Source organism: Anabas testudineus, chromosome 11, assembly GCF_900324465.2.
Source record: "Anabas testudineus chromosome 11, fAnaTes1.2, whole genome shotgun sequence".
Classification (NCBI taxonomy): domain Eukaryota; kingdom Metazoa; phylum Chordata; class Actinopteri; order Anabantiformes; family Anabantidae; genus Anabas; species Anabas testudineus.
In genome coordinates this window covers 18,077,763-18,103,063 of record NC_046620.1, presented here as the reverse complement: position 1 = coordinate 18,103,063, position 25,301 = coordinate 18,077,763, and the positions used below count along the sequence as shown (strand labels likewise).

The 25,301-nt window shown below is 38.5% G+C and overlaps 1 protein-coding gene across 1 annotated transcript in view; it reads left to right on the top strand.

Annotated features, from left to right (window-relative positions):
* LOC113154956 (retinoic acid receptor beta) overlaps positions 1–25,301 on the top strand; it is a 161,177-nt gene that overhangs the window by 34,275 nt on the left and 101,601 nt on the right. The window contains exon 2 of the mRNA XM_026349404.1: positions 19,452–19,821. Coding sequence (XP_026205189.1) covers positions 19,632–19,821 — 190 coding nt within the window. The 5' untranslated portion in view covers positions 19,452–19,631. The remainder of the gene's footprint in view (positions 1–19,451; positions 19,822–25,301) is intronic.

Here is a 25,301-nt window from a genome sequence, read left to right as displayed (position 1 = left end):
ATTGGAGAATTTTTTAGCTGGTGGTAGAGGTGGTGGCATGTTTCTAGCTGTAAATTTGCATTATGTACATGATCCACACATTTCGCTTTGCCAAATGTACACATCTGAATGTGTTTCAGTAAAGTTGTCTTTTAGAATCATGTTTCCTTTTTCAGTAATGTTATCCTCTTAGAAAATAGTTAATTTTACAAAAATAGAAATGGAAACTTGCATTGCAGTGTGCTTCATCCATTTCAGATAGGATAGGAGAGCTCCTGCTTAAGTATGACCAAAATGTGGCTGATAATAGAAGAATGTTTTTGAAAAAATTAAACTGAGCTCCATGTCTCATGAATTTGCCATTGGATTGAGACAACAGCTATTACATATTTATCCATTTTAATTTAAAATGGCATAAGCTATGAGCTGGCGTTTTATGGGAAAGATTACAGGCAAAAGAGGGTTAAGTCAATTATTTAGGCAAAATAAGTACAAAGAAGCCATATTTCTGCCTGCAGCAAGCTTGAGAAATTAGGTCAGTTTCATAATATTCTAGTGGGATCTAAGCTTTGCAGCTGCTGCATTGAAGGCGAGCATGGAAACAGAGATGAATTGCATGGTTATGGCTTAGGAAAATCCATCATTTGGCTAAAAAACTCATTTAGATTCATATGATAACTGTCCAGTCACAGACACTCCATGCATTTTGTTTGCTTTAGCATGAGTTTTCTTCATAATAGCTGATTATTTACAGTGATTTTGTGAGAAAGTAGAGTAAATAAACAATTTATTTAAAGTATTTTAAATAATTTGCTACCTCTTTTAAGGAAGTACTGAAAGTAAGGTATTTTAAGGCCAACTCTTAAACAAGCATCAAGGCTCTCATAGATGCTTTCTAAGTTTAAGCTCATTCAGCATTACAGAGCTGGAACAAGTCCTCCAGTGATCTCTGCTAGTTTGCCAGCATGGGAAGTCTTTGTGTTTTTTGGCTGTAGTTTCAGAAGCCTGTCTGGACACTTTGGTAGGATTTTAATGAGTGCTTTTCGACTGGATCCAGGCCTTTGCACTCAACCAAGGACTAAAGGGACTGAAGGTTGGTTATCCTGTCATCAAGAGTAGACTCTTCTCTTCAGTCTAGCAGTCTTCTATTCATGCTGCAATTGGGTAATGCCTACATGGACTAAATTTGCACATTACGAAATACAATGGAAGTTATGGACAGTAGCAACAGCAAGGAGAACAGATCCTTTGTTTGACGAAGCAACATGAAAAGGTGAACATAAAACTGTATGTGTGAAATACAGTAAATATTATATACAATACATTTGATTAAACAAGCCACTAGTTGACGTTTCTGGGACGTGCAATCAGTGTGTTGACATTGTGGACACCCTAAGTAGACATATTTTTGGATTACATGTTGACATACATAGGTGATTTAGAAACTTAATACTAATGGAAATAAGAAAAAGTGCTCCATTTGAAACCTCTAGTGGAATCAAGTAATACAAATCAGATGTGCACCCTAGGCCACTTATGGAAAGGACATGACAATTGCTCACAATCTGAATCAGAAAAGGCATCTTTTTAAGAATTAGGCTTTGAATGAACACTTAAATTATCCTACACATAATAATACTGTAGGTCACTGTATAGTTCATCAATCCTGGAAGCAGCCTGTAAGGCCTTTAACTTCTTGTGAAGAGTGAAAAAATCTGCATCCTTTAATAGACAAAGCTGGCAGATGCATTATTAATCTGCATGATTGTACAGTTTTCAGTTTTTCTATTTTCTGCATTAATAGAACACACAATCAGATGTTCTAGATACTACAGAACAGAATAAAATTCTCTCAATTCATTATCAGTTCATTTGAAAGGGAGTCTGGCCAACCAATAAAGATCACACCAAGAGTCAGATGTGTAATAGTACCTACCCTTGTACCTTGTAATGACTTGTAAGACGCTTTGGATAAAAGCGTCTGCTAAATGACTAAATGTAAATGTCTAAATAGTCTAAATCTAAATAGTCACGTGGTCAATATGACAAGGGCAATGTCGAGGAAACATCAGTGGATAAGGTAATAAAGTTAACAGAAATGTTTAGCAAAGTTAATTTTAATGGTGAAAAAGGGGGTCGTACTAAGCAGCAATAGCTAAGATGTGCAGATAGGACATCTTAAATAGATTTTATAGGCAGAATGAATTTACATGGATAAGATTTGTCCTTACTAACAGTCTTAAACTGTATTTAAGTTTTCAGGCACTCTGGAAATAACAAAGCTGACTTGGAAACCGTTACTTGAGTGTTCATGGCAGCAGGATCCCATGACTTACTGTAGCAGACAGTTGATTTTTTGTGGAGGAAGTTCACATCTTTGTTTTTTGTTTGACTTTCTATTCTGATCCCACAAATCAGTCATGTGCTCCCAGAAGCTCTTTAAAAACATCAACACTATGAACACAATTGCCTGCCTCCATCCTGCAGGACAATGCCTGGCATTGTTTGGATGTCATTCCAGGAAAACCTTAGTAGACAAAGAAACATCCATTAACAGGAGGGCAAATCATTAACAGATTAAATTTCATAATTATTTTTAATGAAGTATCTGATTATAGAGCAAGCCATCAGTATGGGTCCCTTTTTTAAGTAGCAAACCTAAACTGGTCACTTCAAGCATGTCTATTTCAGTGTGCCAGTCCACTGTACTGTACAGTAGCTCTAACATCTAACACCAATTATGCCTGTATTGACTTCTCTGCGAGCCGTGACACAGCCCATAATGAGTATCAGTGCCCAGACTGATCCACATTATGTTAAATGGTGCTGCTATAGTACACTATTGATGATGTCTCAACAAACTCACTGGCCTGGTATTTTGTGGCTCAGTAAAAGGAGTCAGCACTTTTAAAATGTAGGAGGTGTGTATTTGATGCAGCACTGCTCTCCACTGCAGAGAGCTGACATCACATTTGTTTATGAAGCTATGCTGAGCCATATGTAGAATTGTTATATACTACAGGTCTATAATACAACTGATAGAATTGTCAGATTTACCGGCAACTTACTGCAATCATTTCTACTGTACATATTATCGACTAAGGCATCACATCTTAAAGCCATTATAATGGAAGATGATGAGGGTCAACATCCACAGTTCTTGTTCTGTGGAAAAGCTTATTAAAATGTGTATCTAAAACTAGTTTTAGCCAAACATAATCAAATGGTTATCTTCAAATGTTAACGCTCCCCTTAAAGTCATAGCAGTTCATTCATTCAACTTATCATTTCAACTTTAACCTCAAGTCAACATTTTAAGTTAATTTAACTAACAATGTACATATTTGCATTAACTTATCAAGAGAGGTTGAATTGATGTTACAGTGTTTTACAGGGATGCAATACAACACTGTTTTGCAAAACTTTAAGTGAAGAACTAAAGTTACAATAGAAAGAACAACATGACAATAACACTTCAATTTCATGTTTAAAATTACAATGAGGTGGACTAATGTCCCTGTTCTGTGTCTGATTGATTTTGATGGCTGTGTTGACCAGATGTCCATATTAGAATACTAAAGTTTGGAGTAGCATGCTTGCTAATCTAAGTTCCTGACAGACAATCTCTTGAATATTTTAGATAATCCAAAATTCATCTACCTAAGTAAAGTTGCATGCACTTCAACAACAAATTACATGTTTCACATTTCCAATTTTATTGCAATGACCTCAGCACAGTAATTATTTTGTCTTTCCTTTTGTCACACCTGACACAGTTTCCCTTTTACATGTCAGGTTGATTTCTTGTGTGTCTCCTTTGCAGAACAGAGCTGTATCAAATCTTCAGTGTGAAGCATGAGAGGAGAGAGAAAAAAAGGGGAGACAGAGCTTTCTTTATTTAACATTTCCTTTTCTCACTTCCCATCATTACTTCCACCTTCCTGCTGCTCTCTGTAAAAATGAAAGTTTTACCAACTTAGTTGTTTTCAGTTAAGTTGGTTAAATAGGGTGTATTGTGTGACAACAGAGGTTTGGTAGATGATGCAAATGTACCCTAGGTATGCCTACATAATTTCCTCTTCACCCTGTCCTGATACTGCATCTGAATGACAATAGAACTAGAGGCGTCTCTGCGATCATTTCTGTGATGCCTGAATGATGACAGATGAAGATGGAATGCATCACCAGGCATCTTGATGCATTGTTATCCTGATGTCCCCCAAGTACAGCCACCAAGGGCACAGAGCAGTTAGCTGTCACATGCGTCTTCATCCCCAGGGTTGGAATTTACATGGAGATAATGTTGATCAAAGCAGGCATATGCTTTGTTTTCAGTCATACAGCAGTTGGAAAGACAAATGTGGATTTGAGCTGTAGAGGAATATTTGTGAAAGGCTAGGAGAGCGTGTGACAGAGGATGTTGAGGGGTTTTAAATGCATCAGTGACATCTCACTGCATGACACAGTACATCTGTCTCTGTACACTGCAGTGCAGAGCCTAAACATTAAAGGTAGTGAGGATGGAGAAATACTTAAATACATGAGATCTGATCCTTCATTCTTTTTATGTTGTGTCAAAGGATGCTTTTCTTCTTAGACACACATATAACTAGTGTGTGTCACTGGAATATGAAAATTATATATATTTCAGTATGAATATTCAAACAAGACACAGCACATTCCAGACTAGTGCACATGATAGTGTGAATTAGCTCTGCTATAATACAGATACTGATTCATGGAAGTCAGATATTGGCTGATAAAAGTAGTTTATCCCCAGTAAGCACAACATTAAATGTGTAGATGATTAATTTTCATCAGCCTTCTGTGTTGAATTTCTGTTCATTCAGAAAATCTGTCCACTGTCTTCCTGCATGATCTCTGTGCAGCTGGAGATGAGCTGAGTCCAGCTGATAGAGATCTAAATTTGAACCTCCGGCCTCACCACCATCACCATCCTCCCTCTCAGCACTGCCCTAATAAATCAGGCATCCACTGATATGCATCTCTTCCCAGACCTCAAAAGGGTCCAATCAGCTCGGTGAAGCAAGGAGGGGAGAGGGAGTTAGCGTTGGAGTGAGTCAGGTGGATACAGCGGAGCCTGTAGGGCTTGCGGGAATCCTTGTGCCGTGTGTCAGAATGAAATTTTAATGATGGTGGGTGGTTGGGCATGGGTACTGAAACGTCTGTATTAGGAGCTGCAGAACTTGGCAGGCAGGGAGTCCTTGGAGAGACAGATGAGGAGCTCATCCAGAGGAGGAGAGCTTTGATCAGCTCCTCGTATTTCCATATCATAATACACCAACTGCTCTTCCTGCTAAATGAAAGACAACATGGTGTATGAGTCACTGCACTCAGGAGCTGCGTGCGCAGACTTCTTGGACAACAATGAGAATGAGGATCCATCATGCTGGTTATTCGTTTCGTGCCAGTGCAGCATTATTTTCACTAACATCGGCAGACTTCACCTACACTATGTTGTCCATTCATTGGACACTGTAGAGCATGTTTTAACATCCGGTCCTCAAACTCATCTTACACTGTACAATTTGTCAGTATTGTATTGTGTTGTGTTGTGAACTTGGTTCAGACCAAAACCCATCTGAAGTAGCGCTATCAAGGCCAAGGTGTATTCATGTACAGTATGGACCAATGTATAATTTGAAATTACATAGGATGGAACAGATGTTCTATACACACTCCATTTCTCACAAGCTACTTGATGCAAATACTAAAGGCACTGGTTCAAAACCATCAAGCTGATCATCTTAAATTATTAATATGAATTAAATTTAACTGTTGCTGCTGAACCTACCATGTATTCAGCAGTTCTACTAGAGAAAATGTGTCACTCTGTTGGTGCTGGACCTGCAATAGCACATAGTGTGGTCCTTAGGGGACAGTTCTGTAGTAATCAAGAGAAGGCCTTCTTCTCTCACTAGCAGCAGTCAGCGTTGGATAAAATACAAAAGCTGCAACCTTTTATCTACACCACTCTGTGGTAGGAAGACAGAGAGAGGAGAGATAAAAGATTCAGTAATATAAAGTGCGTAGCCAATGCTCAGTGCAAGTAAAGTGTGCGTTTTTGAAAGTATAGAATGGTTAAGTATGTTGATTTCTTTTATGCAAATTTCAAGGTATGCTATACAATGTCTGAACAACAATCAGACTGTATTATATTTACCAGAGGGCTTTTCAAGACTATTCACAAAAATTAAATCACAGATTGCAGAAATATTTAACTAATATTTATCACCGATTAGGCGATTTTTTAAAAACTCATTGCAGTCTAAAATCTGACTGACTGTCAACAGGCTAAAAGTGGCTTTGAATGACCTACTGCATGTTTTTCTCTAGCTTGGAGGACTAGTTGGTATTTTTTAACAGTGGACTATATACTATTTTTGTGATTTTGTGATTGTTTGGTCTAACCAGTATTTTTGAATATTGAATGCTTTGCAAAAACAGTTTTGTGTTATGTAGCCATGTAGAGATACCTAGCTGTTTTTGACGAGGTATTAACATGCACTTTATCGACATAATGTAAATGTCATTTCATTAGTGGTAGACACAGAACTGACAAATTACATTAACAATTCTGTCTCTTCATAATTTGCATGTTGTAAATACATTCTCTAGCGCCAGTAAATCCTGCTGATGACCATCATGGATTTGGTGGAGTTTAACTACTACACTTTATGTTTAGTGTTCTGCTGTATTAATAGTAAATATGAAGTACAAGTGTTTACACTGAATGCACTGTGCTTTGGCTTGTACAGTGTGTTTGTCTGCCCCATCACAAAAACTCAGTATGTTTGATGAGAGGAGCTCTTTTCTCTCCTCAGTGTTATATGTTAATCTGCTTTCCTCTGCCTGTGTTTTTTTGCTTTGCCGCTGAGCTGATGCACTATTCCTCAGGGCTCCAGCATGTATTGTGTGCTTCTGGCATTGCAGGATCGGGTGGAAAAAAAAAACACATAAAAGAGGGGGAAGAGGCAGTGATGGGGAGACAAAGAGAGAGAGAGAAAGAGCCCTGACAGCTCTACGACCCCATCTTTTTGCTGGAGCTGCAGTTAAGTGGAAACATTTCCAAACGCCTCGTCTCTCCATCTTTGTTCACGGCTATCACTCCTGTGTGCACCATGTTAATCTGCATCATTTAATGTTTCTGTCTCCTAACAGAACTGCCATGTCTCTGTTTTTAATTTGTCCACACTCTAACACCTTCAAAGGATTCTTTTATTTCCTCCATCACAGATACAGTATCTCTCAGTGCCCCCCCCCCCTCGCCTGCCAAATACAAACTGCACCCGCCCTGTTTGGACAAGTTTTCGCTTCATATCTAATCCATTACTCTGTGGTGTTTGTTTGTTTGTTTGGCCATAATGATGGCCAAGATGATCACCAAAAGTGTGTGTTGTGGAGTCAGTTTTGAGTCACTTGCTGACAGAATGGAGGGATTAACAGAGGCTTTGCTGGGCTGTTTTCAAATCATAACTGAAGCATGAAAACGAGTCTCCACTTGTGGAGATATGGAATTATCATAAAATGACAAAAATATACCAACAAGTTCTCCTGACACTGAATATCCTGCAGATGTTTACTTTAAATTTTGAGAAATGACTGTTTATACAAGCGGGATGTGGCGTACATGCATTATTTAGTGTCTTATACTGTACATGCTTAGTACGACACAAGATGTGTCATCACTATTTGACTTTGATGAATAGTAATATCAAAGCCTTTAAGATCAGTCATATAGCAATTCAGTGTGCAGTTGTGATTTTTTTGTTTGCTTGCCTCAAATCTCATTCTGCATTCTGAGACCTTCAAGTACAGTGTGGAAGTTATAGAACATCCTGTGTCTTTGTGTTCTCTCTGAGTCTTTGTATTCTGCCTTTGAAGTTGACCTTGACCTAAGTTGGAAGTACATAAGGAACTGAAAATGTGTTCATTGTGATTACAGCACTATCCAACAACTCCAACAACAGTTACAGTGATTTTTGTTATATGAATTCTTGAGGCAAAAGCCATTCACAGCACTGGAACCTTGAACATCTAAAGACATTACCTAGAGGAGGACACAAATGAGTTCTCAAAACAAGTTAGTCAGCCTGCACAATAAATGGACATTACCCTACCAGCTTCCTAGTGCAAATTGAATGTTCAGGGAATTCAGAGCGAGTGGGTGGGCGTTCCCTTTCTGACGTTCTGTCCAGTACAGCATCAGAAAGCATTGGAATAAATGCTTTAACCAGTTACATTAGTCAATTAAAAGTCAGATTCTCATTGTCTGAACATAGTCATTCTCAAGTGTGGCAAATTATTTTTTACATTCACACACTCTCATTTTCACTCTCTTGTGCAGCACCAATATATACTTGTATAGATGTACACAGAGTACACAGTTTTCAGTCCATTAGAATATTTCCCAACTTGCCCCTCCCAAAACACAGACTTGTACAAAGACGCTCTGCACAATTCATCCAGCCTGAAAATCACTTGCGAGGATGTGGAGCACAATTTACACTGTTCACCCTAGACATAGTAAATAGGCGCATTCATGAAACAGCTCTGTGAATCAGTCAACAGTGAAACTCTACACTCTAGAAAGTTTCCAGAGATACCACATCCCCCTTTCCCAACTGCCCTAATTCTCTGATGGAAGAAACATTTCAGAAGGAATGGCAAAACACTAGATATTTGTGTTGGACCATTGCACATAGCGGCTCCTCTCAATGTCAAACTATCATTGTGTTTAGGTGAAGAAAAAACTTCACCTAAACACGTTAGTTTAGTAGCCTGTTTGTGCAGGAACAGGACATTGTTGTGCTGAAAGAAGAAAAATGCTTACAAGAAAAATCCTAAAACTTTGACAAAGATTTATGTAGTTCACAGGCCATCCTATAGCAGGGTAGGATGAAAATAGGCATTGCTGGTGCATCTAGTACAAGAGACGAGTTCTGCTGATTCCGCACCAGCAGTGGTGTAGTGCAGAGGTTAAAAGAGGTCACTGTTTACTTACTGGTAGGTATATGAGCTGAGTCCATAATTAAGGCCTCTGTGAGACTTGCATACTGTGTGTTACTAGAATACTTCATAACTGTAGTAACATACAGTGTGAAATGTGATCTGTTTTTATATATTTTTGTACATTAGAATAATTTTCGCTGAGTATTTTGATTGAGCTAGATTATGGCTCTCTAGGCTGCTAGCAATGTTAGGAAGCATGTTTAACAGACAACAATGGAAAAAATGGAGAAAAACAGCACACAGTGTTGACAAATGGAGAAAATGGCATCACATTTAAAAAAAAAAAGTTAGAAAAGTGATCAGTCCCAGAGATAATTGGTATTCACTGATTGGTTAGAAAGGTGAGCTTCACTCAGAAACCTTTAGCAGAGAGTTTCTCTGTACTGCAGCTAGGGTGTTCAGTGGGTCTGGGTCAGCAAAGCCTTACACAACACCTCTGTCAATCAACAATCAGTGTGCATGTACTAATATCGTACAAGCTGCATGCAGGTGTTGTTGTTACTCTCCTACAGTGTAGTGGATGCTGTGGAACTGTCTATAACAAGGAAGCAATGGGCACGCAGCTAGCTTTAGCAAAGTCAGACATATTGTGGAAAGAAGATTTTTTAAATATTTTTTACTTTTTTGAATTTATTTATTTTTTGCTAAAGTATTTATGTAATGGACTTGTCTTAGCTTCTACCGTTATGAACATATTTCCTAAAGTTATTTGGAAGTTGAGTCATGACATCTGGACTTCCTACTTGTTCGACCTCACAAGTAAGAAGTGCAGTTGCCAAGACTTAGTTTCCAGACAACTTTATCTGAATGACTGAGAATCTTCACCAACATTTTGATATTTAAGTTTTAATTGTATTAAGATTAATAAGTTAATAATAAGTTACAGTGTTCATTCTGTGTAGAATGATCTCCTGTGTTCTTTCATTATTCCTGTTCAATACTCAATAAAAGTGAATGCAAAATTTTATAAAATAAAACAATATACAACTTGAATTAAACATTTTAATCATCTTCGAGCTGACTCAAATATGGACTCCAACAACCATATCGAGGCAGTAATTCCATCAGCTTATTATCATCTGAACTATACAGTAGAAATGAAAATATATGGTAATGTCCAGACAGGGTTCCTCATTCCTGCTGAAATTACACTGTACTCATTTTTCCAAAAAAGATGATTTGACAACCTTAAACTTAGTCAGAACACCACTGCCAGAAAGGTGTAACCAGACCAAAAAGAAGATGAGCTGAACTGTACTGTGTATAAGTCACTCTCTCTGTGAGACTCTCCTGGTCAGTATCAGTCTCAAAATACATTTCTTGCTGTATACCTCACATATGCAGTAATGAAGGCCTGTTGAGCCTAGCTGCTGTATCGTTTGGAGTTTAGCACAGATCCACCACACTACAGGCTGTGTGCAGCTCACTATCTCTAAATTCTTTGATTGTTTCACTGTTTGGTTGTTTGACTGACTTTGTCGGCAACATAGTTTGCTTTCTTCTTCCCTAATTTTTCCACTGCCTCATGTCTGAGGATCTAAGTTCCACAGCGGCCATTATTGTGTCTAGCCCCCTTACTGTCAAAAACATATTCATATTTATATCAAAAACTAAGTGTGTGTCTTTATAGCCGTATTTCACAGTCGAGAGAAAAACAAACAAATAAAAACAAAAACCCAAAACTGAGTTTGTTATAATGTTTTTTATGTAAACAAACATTACAGAAAGACTTGCTAAGCTCTGTCCAAAGGTGCCTTTCGCTGTTGTAAGCACGTTCAACAAGACTGAAAGTGCCAAACATATACTATTATAATTGACAAATGCTTTTTTTCCCAATTTAGCTTTATAGATGTTTTAGCTTAAGTTAAATTTCACAAAAGGACCATGGAATACACATGGACATTTGTTTTGGAGCAAATTTTTAATAAAAAAAACATTGCAGCTTTAATGTGGACATGTTAACAAACATGCAGGGTAGGGGATACTGTATGTAACATGACAGGCGAAACCCAGGGAACACCAAGATGTGTTAGACAGCTTGTATAAAACTTCTGAGGAGGTACAATCTTTGTCACTGAAATTTTTATTGAAATTAAGAGTGAGCATCTTTACCGACTCCATATGTTGTGCCAGAAACAATTCTGCATTCGTGGCTTATGGTAGAAATCTCAAAACATTTAGCTGGAAATGATCACATCATCAGTGACTTACAAAACAAGTGTAATTTTGTAACTTAGTATTGCAAAAATAGTAAATAGAGCTGTAACTAATGATTGCAGTTGCATTATTGAATAATCTGACAATTATTTGGAATCACTAATTAAGTGTTTGTTCTGTAAAACATGAGAAAATAGTGAAGAATGAGGAATTACACTATGGTGCAGCCCAAAGTACAGCACTGCTTTCTGGAAATTTAAACAGTATTTAAAACAAATTGGCACCATCACAATCAAAATGCAATTGCAACCAGTTTATGTTTTCTATTTTCCTAATGAGGACAAACTGTAAATATGTATTTTGATACTGAACTTACACTGTAAGTCAGACGTTTCTGATCTTAACCACTTGTACAACATTATCTAACTTTTTATGGTTGCATTTAGACACATACAGCATGAAAGTTGAACTAGTGCTCCTTGAGTAATAATAATAATACATTTATTTATAGAGCACTTTTCTAAACATATGTTACAAAGTGCTTCACAAGACAGACAAGAAACACATGTAGCCCAACAAGATCAACTGAGTAAGTGTAACTTAAGCTGTTTCTCAAATTTAGGAAAGCTAATGAAATGGATACAGCTTAATCAGGACAACAACACTATTGAGGACAAGGCTATTCCTTGCAAAGCTGACAACAGGATCCTGTGGGGAACAGGAAACAAAAGACAGAGTTTGACGACTGTTGCCAGCACTGCTCATACAAACAAGATGATGAGCTGGCTGGTTGACTGCCTCAGGGTGTATGCATGGCTCCTCTAACTTGAACATACGTACTCAGTGATGATAGAATGCAGACATGCAAAGCATGGATCTGAAATACATTTTTCGCTTTACTTTCAAGCTCATATAGCTGAGATAAAGAGCTGAGTTTGTAGTGTGAGCCAGGCGGAGAAGAGGCCTCTTGTCTCTGGAACCTCAGCGAGAAATGAAACAATATTGTGCCTGGCTTGGCTCCAGGCTGAGCCGGGGGATGGACAGCTCGGGGTGGCTGCGAGTTTATGAAAACACCAGAGGATGTAGCTTTGATGACTTGTCTTTAAGTGTTTAACTTCATATCTAAAAGGGGGCTTATGTCCTCTCTGTTGTGGTGTTAACATGCTGTGCCCCCCCTCTTTATTGGCATCTTATCAGGCACTGTGCTTTCCTGAGCCTGTTTTATACCAAACCCCACTAATTACACCATTATGTAATGACCCCATCCTCTGGCCCTGATGAAATGAGAACTATATTGCTGAGCGTATTAGATGTCAGGGACCTGATGGAAGCACTGTTTGCTTGTCAGCTGTTTGTCACTGGAAAAAGAGAGCATATTTTTCTAGCCATGGTGACACTGATGATAAGATTACATATTACTGTACATTAATCATGTTTTCTCTGGAGCTAGAACTGAAAAATATAATGTCATGATTAGCAGTTAGTGTATCATGTAGAGTATAGCTTCCACTTTGTGCCTAAGCCAGACAGTAATAAAGCTGACAGGCTGTGCAGAAGGGATTTCCTAAAAGCGGTCATCTACTTTTGGCCTGATTGGGGCTATTTCAGATTGGCCTGAGCTCTTCTTTCTTTCTTTGGATTTCCACTCAGAGAATAATGCAGTATATTTCATGCATGTTATGTTTGACAAAATAGATCTCACTTAGAATTATGTTCTTCTGTAAATCTAACAAGTTGTGTGTTGCTGTGCATTTTTCTGTGCATGTGTATTTGCTAAGGTGCTCATCAATACATCATAACTAATTTTTCACAAAATTACCATGATGGCAGATGTTCAGTGTAATGGTTGGACACCATGTGGTTTGCTCAAAGACAGACTATGATTTGATCATTCCAACTACTTAGACACATTCGACCACATATCTATATGTGTAGTATAACCAGTAATACATCCTGATGTGTTTCCTGTTACAGGAAAATATGTCATCAGTGGTTGTTTGGTGAGAGTGTGCATGACTGTGTGACCAGCCGGCCTTTGGGCAAGTTGACAGAACTTGACAGTATGTGGTATTGTACTGTATGTTAGCTGAAGTGATGCAGCATCAACGAAATCTGAATGCAAGTGCTGTGTTGGACACCTTGGGGATGCATGTACTGTATATAGACAGGTGTGAACAGTAATGTGTCTGCATTTGATCTGAGAGTGTAATCAGGATAGTGGGTTCAGTCTGAATGCAAACAGAAATTTAGAAGATTTCTTATGTAGTTACAGTAAGAAACAGGATAAAAACAAGAAAGAGGATAAAAACTAGAGGTTGCCGAAAAAAACTTATAACGTTTGACCATATTTGACCATTTAACATAACCCTGAAGATCTCGTGCCTAACACTAACCCAGTTGTCTTTGTGCATTGAAGTCAATCAAACCATGATGTTTTTACCCTGTAACCAGCGGCTGCTGTCATACCCCCAAACAGGACCTTTATCTATGGGGACTTCAAATGCGAGGCGTCATTATGTGATGCTGTGTGAGAATGTGTTTTGTTGTGGTTCAGGTTAGATTTAGAAGTAAGGAGAATGGTCAATGGTCAATTCATTTGATTTGGTCAAACCTGATTGTGAGAGGGAAATGAAAGGTTAAATGTAATTGTTTTTTATGGAGAAGGGTGTCTCTCTCTGTTTTTGAGGTGTTCACTGCTGTTAAAATAAAATGCTGATAGACATCAATTATATAATATATAATCTAACAATATGATATCACTTTGTTTACAAATAGTAAACCTACTGTATCTGCAGTCTTTATAATCCAGTTTTATTATCATTGAAACCAGCCTTTAATATTTATATACGTACAACATTTACCGTGTATTGAAGCTTCTTGAGTAGATCCACACATCACACCAATGACAGGGGAGAAAACGACTGCTTGTAATGGAATTGTCCTTCAGAAGTTATCATCACAGCCATATGCCTGTATGTCTGTGTCCTGAGGAGACAGTGGGTAGGGTTGGTTAGTCACACTTAGCATGATTAGAAGCAGTCTTCCAACATTTTCCCAATGTGCCTCTTTGTGCAGATAATAACACCCAGAGGACCAGACTCAGTTTGGACACCTCTCTGAGCCTGTCAGGCATGTGCAGGAATCTGTATTTGTTGATGTGAGCTCACTACAAAGCATGCTCTCCCATATTTAAACAGTCATACTGCTCATTTGTATGTTGCAGCCCAGCAACTGCTGACTGTTTTCCAAACCAGTTGGTTTCAGTTTATTTCTGTAAGCTTGCAGACTTAAAACTGTCTTTGGATAGAAAACATGTCACTAAGAACATTTAGTTGGCTTTATTTTCAAGACCCTGGCTTTGTCCACAGGTAGATCTATAGGACAAAGGAGTGCAGTTCCCCCCTATTTTAGGGTTTGCCCTCCTGCTGCGTTCCCTACTACCAACCAGCAATTATAAATTCATGAAAATCTGACCTCTTAACTTGCTACCTGATAGATCCTTCTCGATAAAACTGACAAAAACTTTAAAAATGATATTTTGCAACTGAAGATCTTTTGAAGTGTTAAAATCTCATCTCTTCTTGTTCTCAGAGCATGAAAGGCAATAACTAGATTTAGACTGCAAACTGGTGGATGACATCATACCTCCCTATATCCATCTTCATAAGCAGTACAGTAGTCTGTCTATAAATACTGTATATACAGTAAGATACTTGATATTTTTAGCTGTGCAGAAATGTGTGTGTAAAAGGATTCATGTGTACATGCCCTTGTGTGAGACCATGGGGGCATGTGAATTAATAAAGCTAGTAGCACTCTGGTGTCTTCATAACAACTGGCACTCACAATGGATCCCCAGCTGGTCCTGCTCGATGCTCAACATCAAACAGCCAGCACCCCCGCATGTCTACCAGACAGAAGAAATTCTCTTCATGTAGCATAATGAATAATGCACACACAGGGAAAAAAGGGAAAAAAAGCCATTCGTAGCCTCTGTATGAATAATGAAGGTAATGTGCTTGTGCAGTTTGTCCGATTAGGTGAAAGCCTGTAATATATCTTGTCCCTTAAGATGCAAGGGCTGCTCTCTTTTATTTCCTTCTACCTGAAAATGATGCAGAAATTTATTTTGTAATTGATCCTGTTGTGACTGATGTGCAATCAATTGTTGTCATGCCGTTGTCGAGCCCCTCCAGCCTCTGATGGATGACACTGTCAATACATGCGTTGCCATTTAGGTTTATTGACCTTTCTCTTAGGCATGTTAGCACCACTTGGTCATTATGGCTGTGATCTGGACACCAGGGGTTGGCATCTGGGAGCCGACACCTGCTCAACCAAGTTGAAAGGATGATACAAGGACAGAAAAATGCCAGGAAACCAGAGGTCAACATGAAATGTACTGTACTGGTGCAGACGAATATTAGAGACATTTTAAAAGCTGATATAGCTTTCTCTGTGAAAAACGTGTCCAATCAATTTATGTAATATTGGACTTGTTGCATGTTATTAAGGAGCAATTTTTTATGTTTTATTGAACTGAAATGTAGAAGCTTTATCTTGACAACAGTGTTGCCAGAAGAAGCTATAATGTGATATTGACATTTATGAGATTATAAAAAGTCTTCTGGGAACTGACAAAAATGCCCCCCACACTTTCTACACTAGAGAAGACTGAAAGAGACAAAAAACACGGTTGTACCTCTTAGTAGTTTGTTGATTGATAAATTAGGCTTGGAGTGGAGCAGGTGGTTTGCGTATGGGGTGATTCCAACCTGACTTTCTGATTCTTACTCCTGATGAGGGCTTTCCATCTTGTGGTGTGACCTCTGCACTTCTGTTTACAAAGTGTAATAATTGCTATAGCAACTACAGCATTTGGGTGGCTGTGGATCAATAGGTATAGCAGTTGACTGCCAATCACAGGATTGGTGGTTCCATTCCCGGCTGCCACGTCACATGCCAAAGTGTCCTTGGGCAAGATACTGAACCTAGTTGCCCCCGGTGAGTCAGGTCAGCTGCATAGCAGCTCTGCCATCGGTGTGTGAATGTGTGCGTGCTTGTGTGTGTGAATGGGTGAATGAGACGCAGTGTAAAACGCTTTGAGTACCAGCTAGGTAGAAAAGCGCTATATAAGTGCAGACCATTTACCATTTATAACAATTTATTCTAGAACAATAGACGAAACACATCCAGCAAGGTCTACTCTCACTTACTGGGATTGCTTTAAATACCAGTCCTATGTTTACAAAAAATCTGAAGATTTATAAAATGAGAATGCACAGAAGATGAACTAATTACAACAGCAATTATGTTGTCCTCCTTAACAACTGCACAAACTGATTTTACTGGACCGAAACAGTAATGCAATGCTTTGCAGCAGAAGTTAAATTAAAAAATCTTTTCAGGAGTTCAAAATAACAATACAAAAATAGTCCAGCGTGTCACACATGACATCCCATGTTGCACATGAAAACTGTGTACAATTACAGTATGTCAAGCTGAACTGGGTATCATCAACTGTATAATCTGTAAATACTGTTAATGCTCTGGTTTCCTGATAGATTCTTGCCTCTTCTCTCTTCTTATTAGCATTTCACCACATTCCCGGATCTAAGTGTACATTGGACAATACAATGTTGGTAATGCCACCATAAAAGGTGGGCAAAAACATGAAATGCCCAGAAGCAGAGCAATGATCCTTTTGAAGGCTGTTGTCCTGCAAATAAGATACAACTGTGTCGGATCGTACATTACCAGCTTTAAGAAAGTACTAATATTACAAGCTGTGAGACTTAAAGAGGGAATAACCGATCCAAATTCGATGGGAATGTCATTATCCGGGAATTCAAGTCAATTGATGGAGGCCACAAAAGGTAAAGCACTACGTGTTTCCTGTGTCTTGTATTGTAGTCATGGTGACACTTTGCAACGCCTAATAGGTAAAAAGCCTCTCCATTCTAATACCCTTATTGAAATCGTAGATATTAAGTACCTTTTTCCAGACATGAGCCACATAGACACAGGTCATCTGTTTCTTGCTTGTTTATTAGTTTGGAGCACTATAGCTCCAGTGGAATCAATTATTTTCTTAGAATTATCCAATCAACAGCCACTGAGTGGAATTTTCAAAGTCCTGCTAATGCTTTTAAGTAATGGTTCAAAAACCTGGTTCAATAATTATACTTAATATGAGCAAATTGGAACTTCATAACAATACATGTACTGTAGAAGGGTTAGCAATGATGCTCTGAATGTTTGACATGGTGAAGACAATAGAATTGGAATAAGTAGAGTTCCATCTATTCCATACATGAGAAAAATAATGTGTAATACTCTGTTACATGTTACTGTGTTTTCTACAGATGCATCTTTGGTCTTATCGCTTCTAAATCTCCTTTAAGAAAACATTGTACTCTTGTTGTAATGAGGTAAGGCAATGTAAAACTAATTAATTAGGCTTATTTGAGAAATGAAGCTCCTGCTGCTGCAGCAGATAAAAACCTGATCACTGAGCATGAGCTGAATAAAAACATTACGTTATGGTATGTAGAAATGACGGAAAACTACTGCAGTACACACAGGGTGTAGCAGTCAACTATAAAAAAATAAACCATTTTAAATTGGGAAGAAGAGGGGAAAACAATTTCAAAGCACTGCTCAAACATTGGGCACAGTCAATGCAATAATTTGAAAACTCCTGAAAAAGTAAAAAAAACACAGGTGTACTGCTCTAACTACACATAACAGATTGGCCAAGTAAAACAACATCTGATGATATTGTGAGATCTGTGAAGAAAAACCGTCATTAACATCAACAATCTCCACAGGCCAGCTATATGGTAAATGGTCTGCACTTATATAGCGCTTTTCTACCTAGCAGGTACTCAGAACGCTTTACACTGCATCTCATTCACCCATTCACACACCGATGGCAGAGCTGCTATGCAGCTGACCTGACACACCGGGGGCAACTTGGGGTTCAGTATCTTGCCCAAGGATACCACAACATGTGACGTGGCAGCCGGGAATGGAACCAGCAATCCTGTGATTGGCAGTCAACTGCTCTACCTATTGATCCACAGCCACCCAAATGCTATGTAGTTGCTATAGCAACACAGTAATATAGTAATGTGTATATGACCACAGGGAGTTCTGCTACTACCTGTTACACCAGATCCTACACCATATGATGATATTACCAAAACATTCAAAGTGCATTTATGACAACCAAAGAGAAATCTCTTCTCCTTTATTGTGGACAGAACAGCAGCTCTCAGAGATAGGAAGACACTGGTGGTTTTGATATAGTATACGCTTACTTATAACCAAAAAAAAATCAAAGTTAACAATTAGATTGTTACTCACTGTTTGAGCAATATCATGAGAGAGTGCTTTAAGATAAGAATATGAAAAATCACTACATTTGTGCCTATGTAAGTTGAATGATTGACTTTAGCTTGTATGAGCCATACGTGTTTTATGGTATGTCAGACATTTCCATATGACAGCAGTAGCTTGGGTGTGCTTGAAACTCTGCTACCCAAAATTCAGGCAAGTGGTTTTGCTCACATCTCAGCTCCATCCGCATGTCCATATCTACACCCCAAATCAGACGACTAATTATTTTTAATATTAGACAGTAGTGTTACTTGTGGAATAAATACATATTTTTTGACACCAAGACAAAGCAGTCATGCTTTGTCAATAACAGACAGACATGCAACTTGAATAATGGCACAGATTGTGTTCTGTTTTTGGTGTCTGGCTGTACTAAAGTTTGAACTAAAGGATAATGTTTATGTGCTATCACACTAGATTTAAAGGCATTAGACTTGGTGGATCTACTAACCAATTGATACTGGCATCCAGAGTATTGCTGCAACATGGTTTAAACTGCTTAGTATAAAATTTAGATCCTGTTAACACCTGTAATCATATCTCCCTCAAAGTTGCCGAGCAGTCTAGATTGTATTACTGCTGTCTCATTAGCGCTATAAGATAAAAGACAAAATATTTAGTTAGCAGATCTCCACAGTGATTCAACAACCAGATTTCAAATGAGCCAATAAGACTGGAATGGAAACGTGTGAGGATCCCTTCAGTGTACCTGTTGAAGAAAAGAATTAAGCTCCAAAATAGACAAATTTGCATTTTGTTACACAAAGTGTGAGTAGGATTGTATATCTATCCATGTGCATGTACACTTTAATTTCTCATGCAATGTTGAAAGTGCATCAGACATGAAACAAACTCACAGATAATGTGTCTCTGTGTTACAGTGTTAGTGGAACCAGCCTGAGTGACACCAAACACAACCACCATGCATCTCTGCAGTGCTGAGGTGGTACCATACCTGCTCCAGGCACACTAACTCCAGCCAGGGGCTCACCCAATGGCCTCCCAGCCTCGCCTCGACTCAGCTTGCTCAGTGCTCAGTGCACCCTTTGTCTGTTGCTGTGATGAAGACTGCCAGCCGCGCACAACCTCGCAGCAGTCCTCCTCTAGTCCAAATGAGGCGCTATACACCTGGGGTGTATCCTTTCCTATTCCCGTCAGTCATCAGCTCCCTGCCACAGCTGCCGCCCCCATCACCTCACAGGCTGCAGATCCAGCAGCCATCCAGCAGTGGCAGCACACCTTCACCTGTTGGTGAGTTCCGATATAGGTGGTTCATGTACAAACCTGTCCACAAGTCAAATTCATGGATTCAAGACAGGGGATCTACAGATAGAGGAATGGCCAAGTGGCCAAGTAGTTTGAGGGATTGCTTTTTTTAGTCACTAGTAACACTAGTTAAACAGTCAAAGGCTGTTTGAAGTTGATATTGTACAATCTAAAATAGCCCCACGTATCACAGCAAGAAGTAGAGTGATGTAATATTGTGAAAATGTTTGAGACAAATTCACAGCCATATAGTGTCCAGTAGTCAATTAGATTTTGACTTTTTAACATAAATACAAACATTTCCAGATACTTTTAGTGGCCTAATGTGGGAAGAAATGTGTTAACACATAACGACAATAATAGGGTGGTCCCAGATTTGCAAAAATGGGTAGATTAAGATATTATTAGATACTTATGAATACCATACCATAGCTATATGTTACTTGTCAGAACTAGCATTTTTCCCTCACCTTCAGGTAGTTATTGCACACAAGAATTTTGAAATTTTAAAAACATATGCATGTTGATGTATGATGCATGGTGCATGATGTAAAAAAGCTGTTAATATAATCCAGGACTTTGCAGATCCCCATTGTTGTTTATTTCTGAGGAATTGTTTTGACTTGTTTTTAGAGGTCTTTGTTACATTAGCGAACAAAGGATAATCTAATCACACTTAACCACATTGAGTGATTCAATTCAATTCAATTCAATTCAATTTTATTTGTATAGCGCCAATTTACAACAGAAGTTATCTCAAGGCACTTTACAGTGTAAGGTTTAAGACCTTACAGAAAATATTTATACAAAAAATTATAGAGAAAACCCAACAATCCCATTTGAGCAAGCTTTAGGCAACAGTGGAGAGGAAAAACTCCCTTTAGAGGAAGAAACCTCCAGCAGAACCAGGCTCATAGTGGGCGGCCATCTGCCTTGACCGGTTGGGGTGAGTGGAAAGAGAAGAGAGAAAAGAACAGCAGGCAATAAAGACAACAACAAGCATCAAGAACATTGGGCAGATGAACTGGATTCTGGAGATGTACAGCTCCAGGCCGAGGATACCTGCAGAAAAAATGGAGAGAAGCTAACGTTGGAGAAATATGATCTCTCTTGCTAATTCCAGTCAGAACTCTGGCTGCAGCATTTTGGATTAACTGGAGGCTCTTTAATGAGTTATTGGGACATCCTATTAATAATGAATTACAATAGTCCAGTCTGGAAGTAACAAATGCATGGACTAGTTTTTCAGCATCACTTTGGGACAGGATGCTCCTAATTTTAGCAATGTTTCTTAGGTGAAAAAAGGCAGTTCTAGAGATTTCTTTTATGTATGAGGTGAAGGAGATATCCTGATCAAAGATAACTCCGAGGTTTCTTACAGTATTACTTGAGGCCAGAACTAAGTCATCAATGGTGAGAATGTGTTTAGACATAGTGTCTCTGAGATTTTTAGGCCCAAACAGTATAACCTCTGTCTTGTCCGGATTTAGGAGAAGGAAATTGGAGGTCATCCAGGCCTTTATGTCTTTTAAGCATTCCTGAAGTTTGACTAATTGATTAGTTTCTCCTGGTTTCATAGATAAATATAGCTGGGTATCATCTGCATAACAATGGAAATTTATAGAGTGTTTCCTAATAATATTGCCTAAAGGGGACATATATAAAGTGAAAAGAATCGGTCCAAGCACAGATCCCTGTGGAACTCCATAGCTGACTTTGCTGTGCATGGAAGACTCATCATTAACGTGTACAAACTGAAATCTATCCGATAGATACGATTTAAACCACTCTAGTGCTGTTCCTTTGATTCCAATGACATGTTCCAGTCTGTGTAATAAAATGTTGTGATCTATAGTGTCGAATGCAGCACTAAGATCTAACAAGATGAGTATAGAGAGTAGACCATTGTCTGATGCTAATAGAAGATCATTAGTGACCTTTACCAGTGCTGTTTCTGTACTATGATGTACTCTAAATCCTGACTGGAAATCTTCATACAAGTTATTGCTACGCAGGTGGTCGTACAATTGCTTAGAAACTATCTTTTTAAGGATTTTAGAGATAAAGGGCAGATTGGATATTGGTCTATAATTTGCTAAGACCCCTGAGTCCAGAGTAGGCTTTTTGAGTAGGGGCTTGACTACAGCAACCTTAAAAGCCTGTGGTACGTAGCCTATTTGTAAAGACAGATTGATCTGATCTAATATGGACGTGCTGATCAAAGGTAAGACATCCTTGAGGAGTCTAGTCGGGATGGAATCTAAGAGACATGTTGATGGTTTAGATGAATTAATTACTGAAATTAATTCAGAATGATCTACAGGGAGGAAGCAGTCTAAGTACGAGCGTGGATCTAGAGTTGTTGTACAATCCATGCTATATGCAGGGATGATCTGATCAATTTTTTCTCTAATAGTTATGATTTTATTTGTAAAGAAATTCATGAAGTCATTGCTGCTGAGAGTTGAGGGAATACCAGGGTCAACCGAGCTATGACTCTTTGTCAGCCTGGCTACAGTGCTGAAAAGAAACCTAGGGTTGTTCTTATTTGCCTCTATTAATGAGGAGTAATATGAAGTTCTAGCTTTACGCAGGGCTTTTTTATATATCATTAAACTATCTTTCCAGGCTAGGCAATATTCATCTAAATTGGTGGAACGCCACCTCCTTTCCAGCTTACGTGATTTCTGCTTTAAGCTACGGATTTGTGAATTGTACCATGGAACTAACTTCCTCTGACTCACTAGTTTCTTTTTCAGAGGAGCAACAGTATCAAGTATTGTTCCAAGTGAAGCACCAGTACTATTAACAAGATAGTCCACTTGTGCTGGAGTAACATTGAAATAACTGCCTTCCTCTGTGTTGGTACATGGCTCTGAAATAAAAGATGGGATCAGTTCCTTAAATGTGTCAACAGCATTTTCACATAAACATCTACTGTAGTGAATCTTATCTGTAGGTTTAGTAAAGTCTGGTACTGTAAATTCAAATGTAATTAAGAAATGGTCAGATAAAAGAGGGTTTTGGGGAAAAACTATTAATTGATAAACTTAGTACAATCAGTACTAAACCAAGAACTACCTCTTTATGCTCGTACACCTTCCTACTCATATTTTTATCAGTCAAACCTTGACTTCCACAAGATATGGGCTCATCTTTTTTAGTTTTCTGTCGGCAAAATTTGTGGATAGCTGTGCTCACTAAAAAGTTATGTGAAAACACAGCAAACAGACTTGACACATGAGGTCACAATGATCTTGATCTTTGACCACCAAAATCCAGAGTTCATCCTTAACCAAAGTGACAATTTGTGCCAAATTTGAAGAAATTCCTTAGATATCACATTCATGAAAATTGGTTGGCCATATGTACATACTGTGTTTTTCTGTAAAACTCTGAAACACTCTTGATGTGAAGCTTAAAAAGTGCTTTATGAAAACCACTTTTTGATTAGTACAACCATCCTAGCTACAAAAGGAAAAGACTTGGCTTCCTTGTTAGAGGATGAAGTAAATCAGACACAATATGAAGATAGGATCTCAGGCACCGGTGATTAATCGAGACAGCTGCATGGCTCCTGGATTATTTCCTTGCTGTAACTGGCCCTCGGTGTTCTCCACTGCTGTGGCAATACTCCAGCTTAGGTTGCCTAAGCCTGAGCTCCACATATTTACTCCTCCTGTTTTCCTTCCCTCTTCTCACCACCACCTCAGAATCTGCTCTGACATAAAAACCAGCAGGCAGGTTCACCCAGAGGGAATTCTTCTCCCAGAGTGGAGCTCAGGTGTGCTGCTCCATGTGCTGCTGAACTCTGATGTGTAAACAGATACAACACAGAGACTCAGGCAAATTCAATATTGGTTGTTTTTGTTGACATGAGTTTTTTTTTTTTAAATCTTGTTGATAATTTGCCTATTTTTCAAACATCAACTTCCAGATGAAAGTGGAAAGTCTCAATTCTCACATCTAGCATCTGAATTTGTGATTAAAATGAGTTTTGGTGAAACTCCAAACACTATAAAGGTTAAAGACAATTTTATAAATACTGTAAACTCTCAAATAGTCATCAGGGATTACATTAGAGACAGGTCTTTGTAGTAAGGGAGAAGCAGGTCTTTTTTTGTGATTATTCCTTTGAATTTGCTGTGAATACAAATTCAACACTTAGCTGTTGTCTTAACTAATCATAATACAATTTTAATATGAACTATCTACAGGATGTATGAACTGTCACTGACAATACATTACACTGAAAGAATGACAAAGTAGAAGTAATTGTACTTAATGCAAAAGAAAACTTGAATCAGTGTGGGCTGATTACTGTATGGACTCTTAGTTAAGTGCTTTGACAAACAAAGATATTAGATCTTTGTTTGATTCCACCCACACCAAGGTTTAAATTAAAGCATGGCCTTTGTTTAAGCTTTGTTAGTTAGAGCATGTATTGGGCTGCATATTTTTGTCTGAATCTAACCTATGTATGAGAGTGTGGTTGGCCTAACCTGAAACAAACCCCACCTGCACATTATATACTATGTGCAGGTTGGCAACTGGATTTGTGCTTTGGTTACTATTTGAGCTTCACAGTCCTTCATGCTTGTCTTTTAGGATGAACTACAGGTGGTCACTTGAACCCTACTTCAACCTGAAAATGTTTTATACATTTCTGGTAAAACCCGATTCGAACTCTTGGGTTGAGTTTAGGTAGCCAGCCACCCACCTTTATTGAGTTAATCCACTGACTTTACAACAGAAACAAAAAGTAGATGAACAGATGATCATTTCCTCAGTCCTCGGTTGGTGTGTTAATAGACTAAAGCAGAGACTGTATTATTTACCACATTAGAGGCAAATAATTCAGACTTGTGTGTCTGAACATATCTGAACTTTGGACATGAAGAACAAACAGATGAAACAGTAAGGTAATGAGAAATGCTGCTGACTGTGATTTGTGGATTCACACAAATAAAGCGAGCTGTCACAGCGTCCCCAGGGATGCACACAGACTCTCGGTGCTGTCGATGGTTCAGCAGGTCAGTTTACCCGCCCATCGCCTTCTACCTCCAACTCCACTGGGGGATTCACAAGGGAAACTGAATGCTACTCCACACATCACACACCCCTTGGGAACTCCAGTGGCCTCGACAACATCACTGAGACAGGAGTGTGTGTTTCTGATATGTATGAGGGACACAAGAACAAACAAAGAAAATATTATAATCTATTATAATGCACACACTCATCCAACTCATGAAGTTTCTATTCAGACTGTAAAATGTTAAAAGTTTCCTTTGCAGACACAGCAAAGAAACATTTTTTGTATTAGGAAGGCTGATCAATCTGTTTTAGTCTGTTTTTACAGCATATTGTCATAGAAAAAAAACTTTAAATAATTATTATGTACCTCTTAAAATATCCAGGTAAAGACTCATACCACAGTTTTTCTAACTCATAGTGTGAACCAG